We start from the raw sequence: 25149 nt of genomic DNA, 5'->3' as shown, positions 1-25149 counted from the left end.
ACCGAACGGAAGCCTCGCATTTACTGGGCAGGTCCGCGCGCGCAGCTCCGAACGATAGAGAGAGAGAGAGAGAGAAAGAGAGGGAAACGCTGACGTTGCGGTCGACAACGGCGCGCGAGGTGAGGGAGGGGGGAGGATCGGCCAATGGCAGCGGCGCGCTGGCGCAGGAGTGGGGGAACCTTTCTCCCTCCTCCCTCACTTGACGGCGACCTCGCGTCGCACACACACGCGCGCGCGCATTCCCTCTTCGCTCTTCGTTCCGCGCGGTTCTCCGGGACGATTTCACCGACATGATATCCCAGCGTTTCTCGAGAATCGGCTAAAGCGGAAGATTTTGGAATGTACACGCGCGTGTTTTTCGAACACGTCTCGATCCTATCATTACGAATGATCGCACGGACGCTTTTGAATTTCGCCCGCGCGCTTTTTATCACGCGTGAGAGGGAGCGAGAAAGGGAGAGGAAGACGGCGATTTTCTCGTCATACCATGACCGTTTTATAAAGAAACGGGTATTGTTAGCGAAGGATATAAAACGCGGATATATATACGTTCTCTCACGCTCAAGGCTCGAAAGAGCCTTGAAAGTTTTAGCTGTACGAGATGGCGATTGGGAATAGACGGACGGAGAAATAAATATCGATGCGGATACTTTAAGGTACCTTTAAAGCTGGATGTCTCCCGCGACAATATATTTCCAGTTTACTTTCTCATTTATGTCCAATTACTTGGTTCGCCACGTGCTTCCTCCCCCTCTAGCGATCCTCTAATTGGTCGCGGTAAGACGGCGAGTTAGAAATGCGCTTTACCGAAGATAAACAAGGAGATAAGAGCGCGTTTCTGAAGTTTGCGAAGTTCGCGGCCGTTAGACTTCGTTTACAACGATGTATATAAAAGGACAATGCGAGCGGAGTTTATTTTCATGCTTATGAAAAAGTTTATGACAAATAAAACGTGAAAGAGAGAGGGAGACTCCTTTTAAAGTCTGATATATGAATGTTGAATTAAATAAAAATAGTGTGTGAGAAAAAAAAAGCAAGATTACGATGTCGTCTTCGCTCGAGAATTGATACATCTAAATTATAATGATTTATTTTAAGAAGAAAAAAGAATAAATAAATGCGAATCGCGTATCACGACGCGTAATTGATTTACTCGCGATAATGATTTATCTACCGATTAAATGTAGCTTCTGATCTTTATTTCGAATCATCGTCGAGGCGCGTCGCCCCTCGAGACACTCGCACTTATCGATAAGTTCGATTGTCGCAGTGAATTTTTTTTTTCTTTCATTTATCTTAATTTACGACGGACTCGACTTTCGAACCGAAACTCGCATTTGAAATGAAAATAGACACATGTCAGATGGAAATTCCAAACTTAAAGATCTCTGTAAAGATAGCCTCGTACTTTCTACATTCATTATTCTTTTTTCTCCACACGCATAAACGTGTATATACTCGCTTGTATTTAAAAGAATAAAACGCAGATGCAAAACGCACGACTAAACAAGACTTTCTTACATAAAGTTAAAGCGCAGAATTACGGTTACATGGACCAAACATTAAGGTCCGACACGCACGTTTCGAGGAGACGACTAGAGGAGACACGTCTATGCACCAGAGAATTTTACAAAATTTGAAAAGGTCCCCGCGGGCGGCAGCTCCAGTCCCAGTCCAGTAACATTACCTTGGTTATGTTACGGCTGTGACCAGGCAGCGACGTGTTTCCCCTCATCCCCGTCGTCGTGCCGCACCTTTAGTAAGGATCCCCACCGCTGCGGAAACTTTTACGCGTCCGATCTTCAACCTTCTCTCCGCGTCCCTCTCTCGTTCTCACTCTGTCTCTCTCCTGCCCGTTATACACCACGTCAAACCGCTGGTTCCTCCTTCCCGCCACATCCCCGGAGTCCTCCATGTGGTGGCCTGTCAGATGTCGGTGCTATTCATGCCGCGCATCTCCGCTCACGTAGTCTCTCGCAACGTTGCCGCATTTCCTTCCGCACTCTCCTCAGCAGCAACCTGATTTCTTGTCCAGCTCGACCGAGGAACGAGGCGCCTGGAAAAATTGTCCAGAGTGAATGTCGCGGCTATTCGAAATCGCGGGAATACTTATCATGCCCTAAAGCGCGTTTGACATTTAAATTTAAATTCGATTATCTTTAAAGCGACGTTACAAGTTCAAACACGCGGATATTATATATGATATGCTCGGATTTCAGACTTCAGGTTCACCCGGCCCTTCCGTCTTCAACGGTACTTCTTCGCGCGGTCGAAGAAGGGCACGGGGCGGAAATTTTCAGAACGGCGACCTCATTGGAGCGAGACGACCGGGTATGCGCTTATGCGTATAAAAAGCCGAGGAGAACGAGCAGATCGGATGGAAAGAGCCGCGTCGTTCTTCGCCTCCTCGTAGTTATCTCTATGCTGAGTCGAGCAAAACATGGGGGGCACGTGTTTGAACTTGTTCGATCGACGGCGACGACGAGACGGCAGCGAGGACGTGGCAACGTCGCCGCTTCAAAATAGCTCTCACCAGCTGGCGACTTTCGCTCGACCTACGAGGGAGGCGGACTAAAGTCCGCGGAAATGGCGCGTCGAGGTGGCTCTCATTTCCGCGAGGCGGACTTCGATCTCTTGGCTCGAGCATAAACGCTGATCCGGGAAAATGTCCGTGCACGTCCGAGAAATCCCACGATGACGATGCGGACGAAATGCGTCATCGATTGCGTCATCCTCTGGAAAAGGATAGTCGCCCTGCTTATCTCTTCCACGAACAGTTAAATGTCAACCTATCTCGGTACAACCGAGCGATGAAGGTTTTAGGTTCGTGCAGGAGAAGGAACTGAAAATGAGAACGAGAATATTTAGTTTGATGAAGAAGAGAAATTTTCCAGAATTTTTGAATGATTTTTTTAGAATTATTCCGACGCGCAAATCGATAATCCGAAGATCCGCTCATTTGATTTCCCGCAATAAACGATACCGGCAGCGCCATCTGTGGGTTGTCGATTAAACTATCAAGGAAGAAAGTTTTGCAGGATCTATAACCTACATAAACAATGCATCTATGTACGTTGCATATTTATTTCCTAATTATATATTTTTAGAGCGCTAATTCTTGAAATCAATATGAATTATATCATTATTATAGTATCGTCTGCATTGACATTAAATATGTAACGATCAAATACAATGCAACTATATACATTACCTTATATATATCCACATATTAGATTTACAAATTACAAAATTCCAACTCTGTTTAATTAAATTCTCTCACTGAATCGATTTGTTTAGGCTCGGAAAATACCTAAAATTAACAAGTAGACTGTATTATTGATATATACATAAAAACAATTAGTACGATTATTCATAACACGATTTGCGTTTAATCGATAGATCAAAATATCTTCCCGCGTTATGGAAAATTTGACTCGCCGACATTATTTATAATAATCAATAATATATATTTTTATTGAATTCAATAATATATATTTTATACGATAATACGAATATAAAGTTATTCGGTGCGCGAATTGAGTAATGTATAATATATACTTAATACATATTTTCATCCCGTGCAAAAAACAAATTCGACACGGAAAATATTTGAGAAAAAAATGCAACCTCTGATATGTGACGTGCGTGCGTTACTTTCGTGATTGCGTTAACGTCTTTTTATCGATTACCCCTCGCACGTGCCTTATACAATGCAGATATACGTGGCATCCGGAACCAGTGGGCATTCCCCGGTCGGCGACTAGAACGCACATGTTCGTGCCTGTTGAATCACGTTTTATATAGCTCCGCTATCTCACCGGGCTGAGTCACGAGACGGACTATGCTCACTTATATTGGCAAGATTGCGCACATTACCTGACACTGAGACCTCTGCCTATAGAAATGGTCGATTTTGATGTAGATTGTCCTCGCTATGAATAGAGCACTTAATGCCTTCAAGATGATGCAACTGCAAAATGGAAAAAAAATTAACAGACTTGTCTAGTTTTTTTTTTAAATTAATAAAATGAAGTGTATAACATCGATAGCAGTTATTTGTTAGATAAATGAGAAAAATAACAATATATTTTTAAATAATTCTGAGAATAAAGAAATCATTCCGTTTATTCTTAATATATACACATGCTCATTGCTTTATTTTAAATTACTACACTAATGTTAATTAATATAATCATAATAGACAAAAATATATATTATATATATATTTAGCACTATTATGTAATTATTTGAATATACAATGTGTACTATAATTCAATTTAAAAAAATTATATTTAAAAAATAAGAAATAAATTGAAATAATTAAAAAAAGAGAATTATTATATACTTTTTATCGAACTATCTATTAATAGCGATTTATACAAGTACCCACCATCAAGCAGAGTGGCGCAGTGGAAGCGTGCTGGGCCCATAACCCAGAGGTCCGTGGATCGAAACCACGTTCTGCTAAGATTTTTTTTTTCCTAAATATATATTACACATATATAAAATGTATATGTTCAAAATAATTTACTGTATTATTTAAATTTCTCTGTCAAATTTTGTGTAATGTATGTGTGCATGTATATGATTAGTTAAATATTTTTTTCTTTCACGATCTTTAGTTTTTATAAAAATTTAATTACAATATATTTTCACATAAATATACATTAATTGTTGATTTAAAAAAATTAAAAAAATAGTGTCGCCCAACTTGGGGCTCGAACCCACGACCCTGAGATTAAGAGTCTCATGCTCTACCGACTGAGCTAGCCGGGCTACTTGACTCCATGTCCTTTCTGATAGTATATTAATTACATTTACATGATTATATATAATTAATATTTATGAAGATATGATTTCTTTTATCATAACATATTAAAATAAATTAAATCACATAAAAATGATAAGTAAGCAATACCTACTAATATAAATAAATAATTATTGCACAAAATAAACTTTTATTAAAACTCTTTTTTGCATTTTAGTAGCAAACAGCTCGTTATAATTCTGACAATAAATATATTATATATACAATCATTTCCTTTTCATAATAAAATGAACACAAGAAGTATTTTAACATTGCATTAACACGCATCTTTATGGCACGTGAATGTTTTACTGTCACGTTGAACTTTGCATAATATCGTATGTAATTTATCACCTTTAAGAGATGGTACATCGGTGGTCCCTTTCGGTAATAATGCACAATTTCAGATTACATATTCTCGATACATTTGATAATAATAATAACATCTGTAATCAAACTGTGTTTTGCGATCGACAGTTATTATAGTATATTATTAACAATCTAAGCAGTCTAACAAACTAACTAGAGATCGAGAAGCGTTATTCTACGTACAGTATTTTGTACAATATTAAAGAGATTCTAAAAAGATTAAATTTAAATGTATACGTGCACTTTCGCGTTATTAAATAAATATACGTATTTATTAGTTTAAGCGTTTTCATATATGAACACAATTGCATTGACAACATTGCATTAACAATACCACATCTCTATCTCTGTCTATTTTCTTGTAAAGATATATCTTTCGTTTCGACAAACTTTATCAATCATCAACTTTTGCATATATATTATCAAAATATTTGATACTCAACGCGTGATTCACAATGTATGGCAGAATCGAAGTGTTACTTTTATATTAGACATGTATCTTCTAAATAAATGGCCACATATGTAAATAACAAGTGTAAACTATAACTGTTTAAGAAATGTTTAAACATTCTTTTTGTTATGTTATCAAAAATTGATTTTTCTCTGTAATTACACTACATTATTAACTGTTATTGTTACGAAATCTTGGCGTGATCTAACTGTTCTATTATTTATCTTTTCTCGTATAAAAACTATCGATAAAAATTTCGAACAATTAATTTTCTTTAAGTATAATGCATCGATATAAATTTAAAAAAGGCTGCGGAATATTATGGAGAGAGAACAATCGCCATAAGTTAGAAAACTAACATGTTTCGAAGGCCATTTTACTATACTTAAAATTCTTAATCTTACGCACGAAGAGAGTTAATGCATTCGCATTGCACAGAACAGTGCAAATGTTATTAATAATATTAAACTCTTTCCCTGCTCGATTCTGTTCGCCGTCGAGCAGCCGGGCGGACATTCCAGAGGCTCGGCGGTCCGATTCTCGTAGAGAAGGTTCCTCATGATCTTCTTACCTTCGCACGAGTTCTCCACTCGCACGAACTCGATCTTCCGCGTTTCGAGGAACTGTTCCAGGTCCATGCGACAACGCCACTTGAGAGGATTTCCGGCGAATTCGACGACGTGCAGATGCTGCATGCTTTGCAAGTCGCTGCTGAAGATGCACTGCAGATCGTTGCCTTCGAGATTCAAGTAGACCAGCTCGTTCAGGTGATGAAAGGCGCCTGGCGCGATGTAGCGAATCGAATTACCGCGCAGATCCAGCCTCTCGAGATTCTCGATGGTGAACCACTCCGTCTCGATCGACGTCAGTGGATTATCCTGGATGGTGAGTCGTTCTAGGGAGTCCAGGCCCCTAAAAGCGCCTGCCTCCATCGTCCTCAGGCCACTGTTTCTGATGATGAGCTCCTCTAATTTTGCGAAATTGTAAAGAGAGCCGGCTGGAAGGTGAGGCAAGTGTCCCTCGTGAAACTCGATGGAGATGGCATCGAGAGGGACGCTCTTCAGCAACGACAGATTGCCGCCGACGCAACGATACTTTGGTTTTGCAGAGTCAAAAATTCTAGTGCAGGTACCCTGAATCCTCTCGTCAAAACGGCTAATCGAGGGTGGCTCGGTCGTCGTCGTCTTCGAGGTGATCATCGTCGTTGGAGGTGGAATCACGGGTGTCCCGGTGATGTGACAGTCGTCGCTCGCGTCGAACAGGGTCTCGCGATTGTACGGTATCCTGCGGGAATCCAGGAAGTTGATCAACTTGGAGCCACACAGGCAACTCCACGGATTACCCGTGACCTTAAGAGAGTATAAATGCGGCGCCTTGCGTGCCATATGCTCCACGCCGAAGCAGTTCATGTTGTTCTCGGAGACGTCGAGACTGTACAATCGCGGCAATATGTCGAACACTTCATTGGTGATCCGGTAAATGTGATTTCGCGAGAGATCCAAGTGCTGCAATTTCGTCAGGCCTTCCAGCGTCTCGGAGGTCACCGATTGCAGTTGATTGCTGTGCAACGACAGGTAATTTAAGTTGTACAAATCAACGAAAGCGCGATACTCGATTGTCTCGATAGCGCAATCGCGTAATTCCAGCCTGGATAACCAGCCGTCGAAACGGGCGAACGCTCGAGTTGGGATGGTCTTCAGATTCGAGAGGATGATGCGGATGGTGTGCGCCGAGTGAGGGATGACGTCCAATTCCTTCAGGGAGGCAATGCCACTGCAGGTGAAAACTTGCCTCGACGTCTGGGTCCTGTCTTGCATGCAACTACCTCTGTAAATCGGTCTCTCTGTGCGAACCTCGATCGGCGGTCTTATAATGGTTATATTCTTGTTATACAGAGTCTGCTCGAACGAGGTCCAGCGTACCTGACCAGCCGAAGTAGTCCCGGTCTAAAAAAAAAAATTGTTTAGAAGAATGTTTAACAATTACTTCTAAAATTGATCATTTTACTACTTGGGGCGAAATAAAGTTATTTTATTTATTGATAAATATTGAGATTTTTAGACAAATTTTCTGATAGCTATTTTTATAAAAAAAATATAAGATAATTAAAATATCACACATATCAAAAAGTATCTCATATATATATATTGAAATCATATATAAATATTAGATACAAAATGCAAATAAAAAGATTTGGTTATCAAATATTAATTGAAGATATATAAGAATTTTCTGTATTCGCAATAGCATAAATCATTATAAAGAGAAATTATAGATAACTTTACATATATACTATTACCTTCATGTGTGTGCTGTTGCCATGTAATATTACATGTAATACATCTAATATAATATATGTAATATATATCTTATTGCTGCACTTCCTCTCGAGACTACAAATATGTCGCATTTCAAAGAAGACAATGAAAAAAATTGTAAAATGAAACGGCCACTTACGTATGTCTGCTGCCCTCCGTCGTCGATGACCTCGTCCTCGTCGTAGCATCGACCCGAGCTCTCGAATCCGATGTTGCGATCCGTGAGGAACCTCTGCAGGTTCCTGCGACACTCGCAGTACCACGGATTACCGACCGCGTCTAGGCGCTCGAGATGCCGCAGCTGCGCGAGCTCGTTTACCGACAGGCAGCGTAGTAGATTGTGCCGAATGTCCAGATGGCGCAGACTGCCGGCCAATGGGCGCAGCGCGTCCGGCTCGACGCGCGTCACGCCGTTGCGCGCGAGGACCAATCGGCGCAGCGCGACCAGATCGTCGAACCAATGAGCGGCGACCGCGGGCAGCCGGTTGCCGACGAGCGCGAGCCGCTCCAGCTGATGTAGACCGGCGAACGCGCCCGGCTCGATCGCGCCGATCGAGCAATCGCGGAGCTCCAGGCTGCGGAGGCTGTTGCCGAAGCGGAAGAACGCGTACGCGGGCAGACGCTCGATTCGCAACCCCGTGATCTCGAGCCACGTAGTCCTGTCCGGCAGACGGTCCAGGGACGTCAGAGCGCTCGTCTGGAAGCGGTTCCCGGGACGTTCCTGCGAAAGATAAGATAAGGGAAGTGAACTCGTCCTTTTATTTCGCGCACCGATTATCAACATCGGAATTCTCTCTTCCCATGTCGAGAGATCTTTTGATGATCTTATAAGATTTGTCAGTCGCGATAACAACATATTCGAAAGATATTCAGAGGCTGTCCAGAGGACATCGAATATCCTCGGGACGTTTTCTCTGAACGTCTTCGGGATGTGTGTGCTATTAGGATTTCGAGTTTCAATCATAATCGAACGGAATTAATTGCAGAGATCATAGATAATGCAGTAATCTCGCGATGCGCGGATGTTTTTAACTCGTATTATAGATTGCACATAGATTGCGCGTCGCGCGTGATTTTCGTCCCACGGCGAGCCAATCAGCGGCCAGCCCGGCCGGGTCACGTGGTCAGTTCGAATCGAGCGACGTCGACAACTTCGTGTGGCTTCGCGCGCGGGTCTGTGTCTGTGCTTTCGCGTCGAACAAAACGAGTGCGTTTCCTGCGTGTAATGTGTAATAGAACTTTCGGCGTCACGTAACCGCGTGTCGAGATGCGTCGCGATACCCGGTAGCACAAAAGGAATCGCGTGCCGACTCGACGTGACGAGGACGGACTCGGCCGAGAAAAGTGAGAGAGTCGCGACGAACCGTAATAACCGTGTCGTCGATCGCGTGATTTTCGGCGGAACAAAGTGCGGTGCGTGTCGAGTGATATAATAAACGTCCACCCCTCCTCGCGTGTATTGGTGCGTCGATTATATGTCGCGTGTGATTTCCGCCGACCGTGAAGTGAACCGGCGTGTCGCCGCTCGAGTTCAAAGGGCGCCGACCAAAGGAGATAACGATGCCCGAAAACATCCGAGGATTCGCGATGCCGAAAGCGGGATTTCGGCCCGCGACGAGGTGAGTTTGATATTAGTTTTCCTCGTGGTATAGAATGAACGAATGAATTATTGAGGAGCTCTGTGTGGATGGCGTCCCAGAGAGAGAGAGAGAAAGTATATGAAGATATAATAATGATCCAACCTAGAAATGGAGGAAAAAAGATGGAGAAAGTGCAGATTACATTAGCTTGATTAACACATTAACACCATGAGTTACAGAAAATCGTGTGAAATGACGATCTTATCTCTCTTGAAATGAACCATGAGTTGGATCATTATTGTATTAAACATGAATTTCTACTCCTGTTTTATGAAACTTGATTTCGTGGGCGTCCGCGAGAGGAGAAAATTAAAAATTTGGTCTCTTGAAATAGAACACTAGAATTTGCACATTTATATAAAAAAATTAAAATAACAAAATAATACAATTTTCTTTTTAAATTAAGAACAAGGAATAAAAAATAAAAATAATTTAATTTTATGCCCCCTCCTGGAAAAAATCCTGCTTGATATATATCTAGTTTTTTTACTGCTAAATTTAAATGCAAATTTCCGAAATTTTAAAAATAGCAATTATTTGCAAAATTGACTAAAAGTTTGACGCGAACGAAACAAAAGTTGAAATCGTATACTTATAATTAACTTTGATATATATAATGATTGTGTAATATAAATTTTGATGAATCCATTTTTCTATGAAACTTTTTATAATATTTCTAATTATTAAATATCATTGGCAATTTATCATCTCATTAACGTTACATTGTGCTGATATTTTTCAACAATTACAATGTGTCACTCTAACTTTCTTTCACGTATAAGATAATAGCAGTAATTAAAGCACAGAATAAGATATTACACGGTCATTAGACGCGCAATTACATTCTTAATTAACTATCATCACGCATTGAACTTTCTTTCGTGATAAACTGCCTTTTTAGGTGATAGAAATCACAGTAATAAAGATTATGATTGTGCGATTATTATTAGGTGCGCAATTACGGTCGAAGAGTATTTCTGTTTTATTCTGAGACCACAACTCGGTTCTCTTTGAAACACGATATCTTGAAAACAACGCAACTCGATTCCGATACTACATATTGCTTTAGTGTCAGTATATACATGTATGTATATGTATTGATTACCTACAACTTGTTCTGCACGCATCAATCAAAAAATGCATTCATCAGAAAGTTTGCAATTTTATCTAATAACGCTATAACACAATAATTTTAAATTCGTGTTATCTAGATGATGTGAACAATTTAAATTTGTTTGAATCAGAAGTTGGGAGGGAATAAAATTAATTTATGTACGTAAAAAAATTTGTTTAATGTAAAAAATAAAAACGCGCGTATGAAAGAGAATAAAAATTTAAGCGGTCAACATTATAAGTATAAAATGATTGTTTTATCACCTCGTGACTACTTATCGGTTCGATGGTTATCATCGGAGATGGGAACGGGATATCGATTTGCGTCATGCACTGCGGAATTTTGTGGACGGTGCAGATCCTCGGACGAACCCTGCATTCGGTTTCTTGAACGATCGATCTGTCGTGAAAGAATTTCTCCATTCTTAGCCGGCATTCGCATAACCACGGGTTGCCGTCGATGCGTACAGTTTTGAGCCTTGTCAAATGCGACAGCTCCTCCACCGAGAGACAATCGAGGTCATTATCGCGTAGGTCTAGAGTCTCCAGTCGCGGTAACGTGCGAAAAACATCGGGCTCGACATGCACCAAGTCGCATCTGGAAAGGAGAATGTACTTTATGTAGCATGCGTGTCGAAAGTGCGCGTATTAATTTTTTAGACTTTCGAAATTCATACAAAAATTGAGAGAACACGTTCAAGAATTTTTTCATCTAAAAAGCCTAGTGCTAAAAATCTACGAATTTTAGAATCTCAGGTATTCGAAAATGTTTAAGTGTCGAAAGTGCGCATATTGATTTTTTATAATTTCGAAATTAATAAAAAATCGAGAACATGTTCAAGAATTTTTAAACGTAAAAATCTTTGTGCTAAAAATCCGCGAATTTTAGAATCTCGATATTCGAGGATGTTAGAATGTTGAAAGTGTGCGTATTGATTTTTTAGAATCTCGAAATTAATAAAAAAAATTGAGAACGTGTTCAAGAATATTTAAATCTAAAAATCCTTGTGCTAAAAATCCGCGACTTTTAGAATCTCAGATATTCGAGGATGTCAGAACGTCGAATGTGTGTGCGTATTGATTTTTGAGAATCTTGAAATTACTAAATTAATAAAGAACATGTTGAAGAATTTTTAAATCTACAAATCCTTGTGCTAAAAATTCGCGAATTTAAAAATTTCAGATATTCGACGATGATAGAATTAAAAAATCCGAAAAACTTGAAAGATTTTAATAATTGAGAATAATGCGATCGAGATATTAATTATGTAATTTAGGATGAATTTTATAGATGCACTCTTAATTCCATAGATTCTATTAATCGCAATTATTTTCTAATCAATGATATTCGGATACCGGATGACGTCACGCTCGCAATGGTACAGCGAGTAACTAGGTCATCGACACTATCGAATATATAAGACGCTTTACATAAGTCGCTCCATCTGACCTCGATTGTTAATGTCCTTTAATTTTATAGATGTAACATGTTTCTCGAAGCAACATCATCATGACACTTTATACGCATCGAATGCCAAAACAAAACATTATTCAAAAAAATAATCTCCATAATTGATAAAAATAATAAAATATTCAATCATTATTTTCTACTGATATATATTGCATTTTTAAAAAATAAGCTTAATCATTAGCTTTTTCATATTTCTATGAGCGTTCTCTCGTGATGATTTTACTATGTTTTCTAATTTATTATTATACAAGTCATTAATTTTGATAAGAAGCCGATTACCTGTCCAAGATCAATCGCCTGAGATTCGGTAGGTGACGGAACCACGCGGTTTTCACCACGTGGATCCTCGTGCCGTGTAATGTCAACCAATCGAGTCGCTGCAGGCCGCGAAACGCAGCGGGTTCGATGGCATTCACGTGACAATTATAGAACGATAAGCGGCGGAGATTCGGAAATCGTCGAAACGCGTCATCGGGGATCACGTGGAAGCGCGAAACCGAGAACTCGATCCACTCGGTCTCGTCGGACAGCTCGTCGAGGTCGCTCAGGTCGCCGTGGATGCACGCGTAGGCGATCGACCGCTCGTTGTCCGCGATCGGGGCTAAGCTGCATTTACCATGCACTCGGCCAATTAGACCGACCAACGCCCAAAGCAGCAATATCGAATTGAACATCCTTCCTCTCGTAATCACGAATGTCAGTGGGTCACCTGGAAGGTGTGACGATTTAGTATGATATCGAGTCGAATGTTCAATGCAAAATTGTATTCAAACTGATACACGGAGAGAATTTTCTCTTAGAATTTACTCTGAAAATCATGGTAATCGTGAGACAATATGGTATTCAAAGAATTTTTATTATAAGATTTTCTCTAATTAAATACTTTCCACAATAAAAAATATTAATATATGTACCTAGTAAAATTAATCAAACATATGTTATATCTTATTATAGTATAGATATTAATATTTTTGTTGTGGTAAATATTAATCAGAGAAACTCATAAAATTCTTCCACGATTACCATGCTTTTCAGGGTAAATTCTAAGAGAAAATTCTCTATGGTACGTTTCACATATATATAGAAATAAATATTAATATACATATAAACCGAAAATTTAAAAGATATATATGCGTGAAAATGTATCTAGCTAATTAATATTTCAAACTTTTGAAATTCACGTATTTACGTAATAAAATTTAAATATTTTGTAAACTCACATCTCAAAAAAATTAAAATTATTTATTCTATTATTTAACAATCAAATACACGCGTATACACAGATACACGGAATTGAAAGTAAAGTATTAATAATTTCCGTAATCGAAGTATGTATTGTAAATCATAGTAAATATCTCCCTTTACCTTAAAATTGATACTGCGTAATTTCGCCCACTCGTTTCTATGTTCGTCGAGATCTTTTTAATCCTATACAAATACGTAATAAATATTAATTTCGATATTACAGAATTCATTAAGAATACTTTTAATACACATAAAATAATAGAATAAATTACGAGTAAATTAATCATTGCAAGCTAAATGTATTTGCGTATCGCGATTAGCGAATTTCGCGATGATCTCACAGTCAGAGAATAAACAGAAATTTAACGTGTTGATTCGTTATAAAAGTGTCCTGATGTTTGGCTAATGCCAAATTTTCGTCATGTCGAAATCTCGTTGCGTTTTGCTCGAACTCGTTGTAAAATAATTCGTAAAACTTTACAGTACTATTTGCGTATAGCTCAGAATTTTATCTGATAAACTTGACGTAACGGTGTTTGCATTGAGCGTACTAAAAAGAGTTAAATAGATTTTTCGCATATCTAATGGCTCACCCGAGTCACCAGTCTGCATAGCAGATGTGATTCTCTTATGCGTGACCATAATGAAGAAAAACCAAGGTCGAGAGAATAGATTAAGTTATTTAACACACGTTTAATGCGAAATCACGAATCCTGTTTCCAAAGTTAATTCTTTTTTCAAATTTTACGTTATATATGTATGCAATTTCTTAAAGATCGCGCACACACACAATCTCGTTTAATTCACAACAAACTTAATTTTAAAAAATCTCAGATATAGAACATGATGAAAGATTCTGAAGTCGAGTCTCGTAAAAAAAAAAAAAAAATAAAATGTATTTTTTTAACATAATCGCGCTAATCGTAACATCGATATGCAGAAGACCTTCGTACTTAATTTGCGTTTCGGATCGACTCACCGCGAATGCCGTAATTGTAAACAATATCGATTTTGTCACAGGCACTAACGACGCGTCGCGCGGCACTGACGTTCCGCATCTGTCAAAAAAGCGGAAGAGCTCCGCGATCTATCGTGCCGCCGTCACCGCTGCCACCCACGGGTCGGTCATTCCGTTTCTGCCAAGAAGAGACTTGATTTTCCGCGGCGACGACGACTACTTCCCCCTTCCCTCCCACTCTACAATCCTCGTTCGATCGCTCGAAGCGATGCGCGCGCTCCTTTAATGGCACTTATTTTTCCGATCGCGTTGTTGCATCGGTCGCATTTTTCTATCACAATCAGTCACGTTCTCATATTTTTCTGATGTATTCAAACAAAATCAGCCTCTGACTTTTGAAGATTATTCGTATCGAAAGAAGTAGAGAAACCCGAGGAAACCTCGTATGTGGAAAGTGCTCTAACAAGCCGAGCTTGTTGTATGCGGAAATTTACTTAATTAGATGTTTGTGCGTTTGAAAAAAAAACAAACCGTTGATTTGGAGAGGCGCGCTAATGCATTTTGCTCTTGCGTAAAAAATGTGAACGTTCTAATGGCGTTTCATATATCGGAATCGATATATAAAGATCGATGGAATTATACTATACGAAAGAGAGAGAGAGAGAGAGAAAATGCATCGTCAAAAAATGTGATCCGTCCGATAAGTCACGACATTTGTCGCGTCGATAGGTCGAAATGTCTGAGCTTGACTGAGCTCGTGAATCAGCTGCTTCCTCGTTATATAAGCTCGTAAGGCCAAGGTTGCCCTTGTTCCCTGTGCCGGTAGTGGATGCACACCGATTTCTGCCTGCAACGACCTATCTTTAGCACGGTGCGCTTTAGTTTGGCATAAAACTACGACGCGTGTTACAGGGTGACGCACAATTTGCGACTCAAACGGGCGGGGGTGGTTGAAAGTGGAATTCAATTTCTGTATGCACAACACCAGGAAAACATATCAAGATTCCACGAAAATCTTCCTCTGCGTTATTCTCTCTTCGCAAAGTATTTGAATAAAAAATTATGTTTAGCTATATATTTTAATATACACTTATATAAAATTACGTATATGATTAAAACGTCAAATATATAAATATATATATTTTTTAAATAATTATATATGCTGATAAAATGTGATCATATTTTCCTTACCCTCGTTAAAAATGACATAAACACCTCTAAATCATTCACAGAAAATTATCGTCCATCTTGTCATTGAGAAGTCACTTTTGGAAAGGCACGTTTAAAAAAATTATGCTGCATTTTGTATAGGAAATAATTAACAAGAAAAATAATTTCCTCCCACGTGTCGAGAGATACTCGTGTAGCCAAATGATTAATGCGAATATTATACGGTCGAATCTCGCGATCAAACTTTGATTTTTTTCCTCCCCGTGTAAAAGCCCGCTTCCTTCGCGAACTCGCGTTTCCTTTTGGTGACCTATGGTACTGTACGGACGGTCCACACCTGCGTCAATCCGCTACTACGCCCCGCGAAAATGGTAGCGCTCTTCGAACCGTCAAGGTCTCTCGCTCATTGCTGACGACGACGACGACGACGAAGCCTTCCTCGTCTCTCTTGATCTTCTCCTTCCCCATATTTTCTTCCCTTCTCTTTCCCTCGATCTAGCTATCTATCTTGGTCTCTCTTAGGTAACTGCATTTACGACGACACACACACATACGCGGTGCATATATACCGTGAGGAAGTGTGTACTACCTCAAAACACTCTATTTGTCTCCCTTAATGTTTCCTCTTTTCCCTCGTCTGCTTTCGCATCTGTATATCATGCTTTAATTTTTACGCAAATCCTCGGCAATAAATCAAGTAGAGATCAAATTTGCAATTTTGGAAATAAGCATATTTGTCTAGTTTCAAGCAGACTTGGTAATTTCTTTAACAAAATTAAAATTCATGAAGGCGCAGGATGTTATCGTGATAGCGAATGTAAATTGACAACGAATTTGTAGTCGGTTCTTTCAAAGAACATTGAATATCTTTGTTATTAAACGTAAGGAGTTAAATGTTTTGAATATTTCAGTTATTAAACGTGAAGAAATAAAATCTTTATTACGTCAAAGTTATATGCTTGAATTTAGAACATTATGATTTGCATCTTAATTGCATCCCGGAATGTGTCTCGGTATTTTAAATTTGAGCTGAGAAAAAATGGATTATGAATTAGTAGAAAAAAATAATTATTAAATTACAATATATATAAATTTTTTATTCTTTACTGCAATTTAATTAATTGATTATAAATAATTGTGAATTATTTTTGAATAAAGATAATATTATTTTCTTCTTGTTTATTATCTGATTGTTTGCTATTGAGCTGTATCACATTAAAAAACACATTACAAAATTAATAGTCACATAAAGCATGCATGGCCGCTCATATAAAGTCTGTAATTATGACGAGATGTAATGTGTACCACTATAGTACATACATATATGTATGTTATTATCTGATGCGTTGGTAGCTCGCGTTACTTGTGTATCACGATACGCATTTTGTTATGCAATGTCACGGCCTAGTCCAGAAATGCGCATTATGTCATACAGTCCGTGGAGGTCTAACTGCACTTTGGCAGAAATATAATCAACAAACGAACGATCTCTTGCGTACTATATTTACTCAATTGATTTTTTAAATTATATGTACCTACATATTTAGAAGATATGATTACAGGATCGATGAGATATAAAAAGAAATATATTAAAATATTTTAATATTACATTTCTTGAAAAATTAACATTTTCATATTTTCATAAAAAATTTGCGAAATTATCTTTTTTCAAATTCTTGGTCTAATTGTATCGATTAATAATGCTTGATCTTATCTGTCTTATATGTAATTAAACACATGCGTGCATACAATTTGCGCCTTTATCGAATGAACAAATAATTAAATAAAATTCAAGCAAAAAATATCCTTTTACAATCGTGGGAAATATACAAATTAGAAATATCTTCAGCCATAGGTTTTAAATTTTATTTTTGAACAAAATCATACAAGGAACTCAAAATCGCGCATTTCTAGAAACTTGATGTTAAGACTTTGAGACTTGGAAAATTGCGTCTGCGAGGATCGTCATGGTGCATCTGTCCATTAATCCATCTATCCATTTACCCATCCAGCCGTCCACTTTGCCCATCCAAGCCGAATGTTAAAGACGATGCGTCGTCATCGGACCGGCAGTCTCGCGCAGGCTGTCGTTCGCGACGCATGCAGTTTCGTGTTCGTTCCTTCGTTTCGCAATCGCCGTTATAAAGCGACAACATTAGGTACCGCGATCTTTTGCGATTCTGCGACGATCAACAGCGTCTTCGTGGTGTCGCGTGAGCAACTTCGTGAGTATACGCGAAGTCGACAGGTTGTAACAATCGGGCTGTTATGCTCAATAGATCGCGCAATCCTCTGCCGGGATCGGTTATAATGATACAATGATCGATGTTGTCATTTATCTTTTGTGCGTGGAATCATTGTTATTTATCTATTACGTGAAGTATGAAATCTAAATTAATTTCCATGCGATCGCGTAATTTATTCAGTTAGAAAAAACATGCATCTTATATTTAATTAAACTCACGTTTGTAGATGAATACATAGAGATTATTATTATAATTAAATGTGTGTATTTCTAATTATTACGAAATTATGGGTGCAAATTTTATGTATGATATTCTATAGTATATTTTTTCTAATACACAAGTAATATTGTCAAAGTAAATTTTTATTATAACGTTTATCGTGTATTAAGAGATTTTATTCCAACAAAGTGTCATAATTCAAGTTGAAGAAATCTTTAAGCACGTCTCAGGAATTTCTGACATTTTCTAACATTTACGTATATGGCTTAAAAATCGTATATTTATTATTATTCACTTTTCTATTTACTCAGTCTTATCGTACACATATTTTTTTATTAATTAATTCGCAGAATTTGTGACAGTAGAAACATTTTAAGTCATCTTTGCGGGATGTAATAGAAAAGGGGTAATGGGCCTTTTTCGGTCATCCATAAAAAATAGGCTGTGCAATCTCTTGCGTGCAGGATACTGATTGAGGGCAGCCGGAAGAAGAGTGCAACCGGCGGAAAAATGGATTCTCACGACGGTAGCGCGAGGTTCTCCCGTCGCGATCCGTGGTTAGATTTACGTGGGATGCCACGAGCCATAATCACGGCAGGTGGGTAGAGCCGAACAGGTATTTGGAGCGCGACAGACAGACAGGCGAACGAGAGAAGGGCTACTGTTCAGTGTTGCAAAAAAAAACGCGTAAAAAAACAAAAAACGCGAAGAATGCGCGAGTCGGTAAACGATCTAGCAAATGAAATTAGCGGCGATTAGGTCAGAGGGTCACCCACGTAACGTGAACCAAGATCGCGAGAAAAAAAACGATTATAAACTTATAAGCGCTAAGATCTGTAAATAGTCTTCTTTTACGAAAGTTAAGTTTCGCGCGAAAAGAATTAGAAGTTCGTGTACCGTGTAAAAAAATTTTGAAACCGACAGAATATCATTTAAACGGCGGCGACTTCTTATAACATTCATCAACGTTGATTAAATGATGTATCATCGGTCATCTCGAGAGACGACGATGACGGAAGCGTTGCTCTTGGAACACTAGACCGTAATTTACTGGAATGCGGGCATAATTCGACAGAAATGTGTGGAGAAAGATAGACCAAATAAACTTAATTTACAATACTTTTTGTACATTTTTTGAGAAATATAAATGTGTACATATATGCACGGAGAGAATTTTTTCTTACAATAGAATTTAATCTGAAAATCATGGGATAATCGTGGGATAATATGGCATTGGAAAAATTTTATAAGAGTTTCTTATTTGATTAATATTTTTATCACAATAAAAAATATTAATATGTACATAGTAAATTGTACTTAAAAATTAATCGAACATATTTTATATCTTATTGTGGTAGATCTTATATATATTGTCCTACGATTACCATGATTTTTAGGGTAAATTCCAAGAGAAACTCCGTGTAGATTTGTATGTATATATTTAAAGAGTTAGACTTCTGAAAGCTATATGTTATTAGAAGATTCTAATATATGTTTATTTCCATATATAATATATCTCATTTCAACAAGATATGACTAGAGCTTTTCCCCCAGATAGTAAATTGACAGGATATAATTCGTCCTCCTTTATGAGATACTTTAGTTGCCGACTAGTGCCTTCCTCTTTCCACTGAATATCCCGACTTATAATTAATGAATTAATTGGTAGCGAGACGCGCATCGCGATAATGATCGAGTACGCGCCGAGTGCAGCGACACAACAAAGTCTGAGTGATTGAGAGCGCGAAAAGGACCCGACCGTCACGTTATAAAAGAGAGAGAGAGAGAGAAATCACTCGCGGAATAAGACCGAAAGGAACGGTGGCAGAATGGAATGGAGCATGGCATGGTATCGCATGAGACGTGGTCAGTTCGTACTGAACTGCCGAATCGGACGCGTCTCGAGAGGCGCGTCTCTTCTCGCGAGAGGGTCCGCGACTTTTCGCGCGCGGATTTTCGCCGACCTTCGACATCGTTTTTCCTCTCTCTCTCTCTTCGGACAAGAGGCTGCTGGCGTTCGCGAGAAACGAAAGAATTGAAGATACCTATGTGCAGGTGTGCCCCCTCGTCGCACGCGATTCCTCTCACGTCGGTTTCCGCGATTTGCATGCCGACGACGACGCATGCGACTTGTCTATAAAAATCTCTTATAAAAATATCTCATCGAGACCGAGATCTTTTACGACAATTTTCTCGAAGCAGCGTATATGTGTGTATATGTGTGATTTTTTTTATTTGTGTCGGGTAAATAAGGGAATCATTTCGATCTCGGCGAAGGACGCAAATTGGATTAAAAACCATGATGCGACAAAGTATCAAGTAGTAGAGCTTCCGCGATCTCGTTGGCATAATAAAGCTTAATTAGCAACATATACATGCGAACGCTAATTATTCTGGAAACCTTATTCTAACGATGATAAGGCTTCCAGAGAAAGATTTATAAAATTATAGGTACTAAACTCGTCTGACGAGAAAATATAAAAAAAGAAGAGAAGATAGATACAAAATTAAAATTAATATCATGTTTTGTTTTGTTGTTGTCAGTCATAATATAATAATACAAAGTTGATAAAATAAACAAAATATTAAATTTTGTGAAAAAATTGCGGAAATTCCTATAGTCACAGCTTCGTCATTCACTTTATGTTTTTCTTCCAAATGCATGTAACGGTACAAGTATAACATCGTGGTAAGAAGCAAATATAACTGCTCTATCTGTGTCGTACAAAGCGTGTTTAAATGTAATCTCGCGTATTCTCGGAAAATCTGTTAATCGAACACGAACAATTTTTTTATAGTCTCTCAACAGATTATTTTTAAGAACGAAAAAAAATATAATTATTCATATTTTATGAATATATATATATATTTTTACATATATTGTGTGTACGTGTGAATTCTCTCTTTCTCATTGTCCATAATAATTAATTAATTTACAATATTTTAAAACATTCACGCATGGAAAATACATAAAGCTTGCAGTTGGAAAACACTCGAATCTTTCGTCCATTCGAATATTCGTGATTCCGAAACGTGTATTATACTTCGCGTGGTCAAATCGGCCGTTTATATCTGAATTTTGATAAAAATTCATTGGCATCCTCGCTGCAAAACGCACCTCTCGGCTGTCTCTCCATACATAGTCACGCGATCCGCCGCGCGTAGCGAGATATCGTCGTTCGCGGGATCGAACTCGTCACGTGTCATCGCTCGCTGCACGTGCCGATGCACTCGCGCGAGAATCCGTGTCCCGGTTCGACGAATCTTGCTCACTTCCGCGGCGAAATAGCGAAATCCAGCGGCACGTTGCGCTTTTATAATAAACGCGCGCACCTGTTGCGCGAGATAATTTCGCGAGCGAAGGCAATCACCCGTCAAAGATAGGCGGTAAAGGTTAGCGATCCGTTCGCACGAGTGATAGAAGTGTGGCTGAAAGCAACTTTAGAACCACACACGGCCCACACGTATACGGTTCTGAAGCTGCCTTTTCGCTGCGCTGCCGTGAAAATCATTCCGGTATAAAGCTGAAACAGCAGAGAGAAACGTGCAATAAATATAATTAGAGGTACAATAGAAATGTAGGACTTGTAGAATAGGTCGTTCGCGAATCGAAAGATGTGAAAAATGTCAAACTTTTTGCTGATATATGTGCTCGTTTTTTAATAACACGATTGGAATATATTTATGGAAAAATATGGATTTATGGAATTTTCCCTGAAAATCATGATAATCGTGGAAGAATTTTATAAGAGTTTCTCTGATTAATATTTATGACAGTATAAAAGATATTTAGGATCTATCACAATAAGATATAAAATATGTTTGATTAATTTTACTATGTGCATAGTAAATTTACTATTGCGATAAATATTTTTAATCAGAATACTTAATACTTTTCTCAATATATTGTCCCATGATTCCATGTGTTTCAGGATAAATTTTAAGAGAAAATTTTCTTCGTGTAAAGATCTTTTTCAGCACTTTATATATTTTTTGATAAAAAATAATGTAAATTGAATGTATACTCGGATAAAGCGAGAAAAAAAATGAGTGGAGAGAAAATATAATATTTCTCTCACGTGTGTCTCTCACAGCCCAGCGTAACACGCGTCTCGCTGTTATTACCGCTGTCGTTGCCGACAAAGTGTAGGCAAAGTGTAGGCAAAAGACCTATCGCCGCCACGCCCTGTGGTTAAAAGCGAAAAAATCTTGAGCGACAACGACAACGATTCGCCTCGTTGCTGATAATGCAAGTAATAATCATCATCTCCGATGCATATCCGGTAGTATCCCTTGAAATAACGTAAATGATTTTTTTGTGCATCTTTGGAAAAATTGTTATGCAATTAAATCATCCCAAATACCGTATGAGTTTTTACGCGTGCTATTATTTTAGATTTAAAATTTTTCGAATTTCTTTATCGATATTTCTTTCACTGGAATCGTTTATTAATTTTGAAAAATTCTAATCTAATCGCTTAAGATCCTTAATATCGATTTTCATTTTACGAGAATAAAAGAATAATAACATTTACAAGGGCATTGACAGCGCGCCAAGATTGATGATGTCGCAATTAGAATAATTTTAATGCATCGACGTAATTGCGAATAATCATAAAGCGTGTACAGCAAAATAAATACATAAAAACACTTGGTTCATCCCGTTATTATCGTGCGGCGGCGCAAAACGGTATTTTTTTACGTTTTTGCAACTTATTACGCGCTCCAACTCGACGTCTCTATCGATTTTTTATCGCGATCATGAACGGACCGTCATCGGAGAGCCAATGATCCGTTTCGTAGGAATTCCAATTCCTGCGTCCGTGTCGTTGAGAGAAACACGCGACGCGATCGTCACTAACTAAGTAAGTAGGCATACATACATGTCGTATACGGGGTGTCGCATGTAAGAATTTCCCGAGGAAAATTCAGGCGATTTCGACGATAGTTGATTTGTTTTGAAAAATTTTTAATTTTTGTTGTTTTCGAACTATTAATTATTATAGGTAAAAGCGCACGATATAGATAATAATTGTGGTAAAAATTATTTCTCTCATAAAGAAATTTTCAGTGTCAAAGTGCTTCACCGTTGAAATTAAATTTTAATAATACTTGATTGTGCACAACTTTTGTGTCTTTGATCAATCTGGAATTTCGTGAAAATTACAGATATAACAATTATTTACAGTTAGAGAGGATTCATCTATGTTATGTGTTACTTATATACGGTCTCCTTGAATATCGCTGATTGTGAATACCTGCGTGAATCGCGTATATCTATTATCGAAATTGATTCTTGAGTCGAAATCCGAGATAGATCGAGGGAAATGAGGGAGAATTGATAAGATCGATATTCCAAGGACGCGAGGAGTCCGGAGATGCTGCAATTCGCGATACGAGAATCGCAAGGATGTAACACACACACACGATCCCGGGACGTTGTGCAACCTAGAATCCGTGATCCGAGAATGTAACGGTTCGAGAATGATACGATCCTGGTTTCGAAAAGTCGTGCCGAGAATGTAGCGATTCAGAAATTCCATTCCGATCGAAGAACAGTTCGAATCCGAAAATAATTCAATTTACATAACATTGTATAATTTCGCTGGACCGGATAATTTGCACTCCCATCACGATAATTGTGCTCTATAACATTGCAATACTTCATTTTTTTTTACTCCGCGATCAACAAAATAAATGACTCTACATTTATGAGGATGAAATTAAGAGTTAATTAAAACCAAGAAAACTAACCGAATAATGTAATGATGAACGACACGTTCAAGTTTGAACTACCGACGCATTAAAGTCAAATTAATCCCTTTTGTCCTTTTTTTTACCCGATTCTATGACTCTTTGATCGGAGACGCGGCGAATTCGAGACACCCCGTATACGCTTTGAGTATTCCGCAGCGAGAGAGACATAGAGAGAGAAAGAGAAAGAGGGTACGGATGCAGGGTAGTACTTATGTACGTATGTACAGAGCGTAGTTACGTACCGGGCGTGCATCTTTATTATTGGCCGAGAGAACCCGGTACGTGCGCTCGAGGTTCGATGAACCTTCGCAAGGTATACGCATGTATACGGACGTATGGCCTTCCGATCGCCTGATGTTGTGGTATCCGCGGCGGTTAAAAATCCTGCTACACGAAACCGCCGGCATGTTTTTCGCGGGACCAATATAATGCTCGCGGTCGTGCGCGAACGATCGGAGCGATTGGGATCGGAAAGGTGTTGCTCAGATGTCAAAAATCGATCCGACAATGATAGCAGGAAAGCTGTTAATTGATATAAATTTTAGGTGATTTTTTTACATTTCCTTAAATCTTTATTAAATATCTAGATTTTTCATTCTTATTCATATAAATGTAATCGTTGATTTAAAATCGAGTTTGCTTAAGTCTTCATTAAATGTCTATATTTAATGAAAATTTAAAGAAACGTAATATCGATTTTAAATTAAAGATTATTTATATCAATAAAAATTTATTAATAAAAAAATCAAAAATATGAAATAAAAAAATTTTAAATATGAAATAAAAAATCGATTTTAAATTGATTATTTAAATCAATAAAAATTATTATTAATGAAAAAAAATCGAGTAGATGTTTCGTTATATGTGGTCGAGTGTCGAGTGAACGTAGAGTTACCTGTAGATATTTTCTAGCTTATCATAAGCAACTTAATTCTTATCTTACCGGTTCGAATTCCGTCAGTCTTCGTTCGAACTTCCTCGGGTGTCTGTGTAAGATCTACGCTTGCTCCGAAATAATATTTTGCACGGTTCGTTATCGGTGTGCATTTTTCGTGTTATGCACAAATCACGAAATAACAGTTTACGCAGATTCAACGATATATTTTTTTTGTCGATGCTTTTATTAACGCGCGAAAGCAATTCTTTAGAAAGTATCGAAGTGCCGCTCTCGAAGGAACGCATTTGATTTAATTTGATTCTCTCGCACGCGAAGTAATGTGTGAATACGCGTCGATATAATGACTTAATAATAGATGTGGAAAAGACAGACATCTTTTCACGTAACGTGTAACGTGAGACGAATGTGTGTAGGATGTATAGAGTGTGTGTAAGACAGTGATTTCTATGTGCAATTTTATTTACTATTCAAAATGATTCGCCAATTT

The 25149-nt window shown here is 38.3% G+C and overlaps 2 protein-coding genes and 2 non-coding genes across 8 annotated transcripts in view; 2 read left to right on the top strand and 2 right to left on the bottom strand.

Moving 5' to 3' along the window:
* The first annotated feature begins 4395 nt into the window (after window positions 1–4395).
* TRNAM-CAU (transfer RNA methionine (anticodon CAU)) lies at window positions 4396–4467 on the top strand. Its single transcript has one exon. It is a non-coding gene; the product is annotated as a tRNA-Met (tRNA).
* A 236-nt stretch (window positions 4468–4703) lies between these two features.
* On the bottom strand, window positions 4704–4776 carry TRNAK-CUU (transfer RNA lysine (anticodon CUU)). Its single transcript has one exon. It is a non-coding gene; the product is annotated as a tRNA-Lys (tRNA).
* A 162-nt stretch (window positions 4777–4938) lies between these two features.
* On the bottom strand, window positions 4939–15937 carry LOC114938118 (uncharacterized). Of its 5 annotated transcripts, none has more exons than XM_029311888.2 (6): window positions 15564–15937; window positions 13535–13597; window positions 12449–12878; window positions 10963–11296; window positions 8085–8666; window positions 4939–7573 (listed from the first exon to the last, which is right to left on the bottom strand). In XM_029311888.2, exons 3-6 carry the CDS (start codon window positions 12841–12843, stop codon window positions 6044–6046), a joined length of 2841 nt encoding a protein of 946 aa, XP_029167721.1. In that variant the 5' UTR covers window positions 12844–12878; window positions 13535–13597; window positions 15564–15937; the 3' UTR covers window positions 4939–6043. The 5 variants fall into 5 exon arrangements, with proteins under 5 accessions (XP_029167721.1, XP_029167722.1, XP_029167720.1 ...); XM_029311889.2 differs by lacking the exon at window positions 15564–15937 and adding an exon at window positions 14904–15146; XM_029311887.2 differs by lacking the exon at window positions 15564–15937 and adding an exon at window positions 14394–14457.
* LOC114938117 (uncharacterized) overlaps window positions 8474–25149 on the top strand; it is a 49515-nt gene continuing 32839 nt past the window's right edge. The window contains 1 exon segment of the mRNA XM_029311881.2: window positions 8474–9564. Coding sequence (XP_029167714.2) covers window positions 9421–9564 — 144 coding nt within the window. The 5' untranslated portion in view covers window positions 8474–9420.

Source organism: Nylanderia fulva, unplaced genomic scaffold, assembly GCF_048542155.1.
Source record: "Nylanderia fulva isolate GAGA-0341 unplaced genomic scaffold, ASM4854215v1 Scaffold17, whole genome shotgun sequence".
NCBI classification, from domain to species: Eukaryota; Metazoa; Arthropoda; class Insecta; order Hymenoptera; family Formicidae; genus Nylanderia; species Nylanderia fulva.
Note: the sequence above shows the minus strand (reverse complement) of the source record. Positions and strands in the feature narration are given on the sequence as shown.

Excerpts from the sequence above, each read along its gene's own strand:
- LOC114938118 (XM_029311886.2), bottom strand. The coding sequence starts at position 14,472 with ATGCGGAACGTCAGTGCCGCGCGACGCGTCGTTAGTGCCTGTGACAAA. Across the intron at positions 8,667-10,962 it reads AACCGATAAGTAGTCACGAG|GAACGTCCCGGGAACCGCTT; the intron begins GTGATAAAACAA and ends TATCTTTCGCAG. Across the intron at positions 7,574-8,084 it reads ACGGAGGGCAGCAGACATAC|ACCGGGACTACTTCGGCTGG; the intron begins GTAAGTGGCCGT and ends TTTTTTTTTTAG.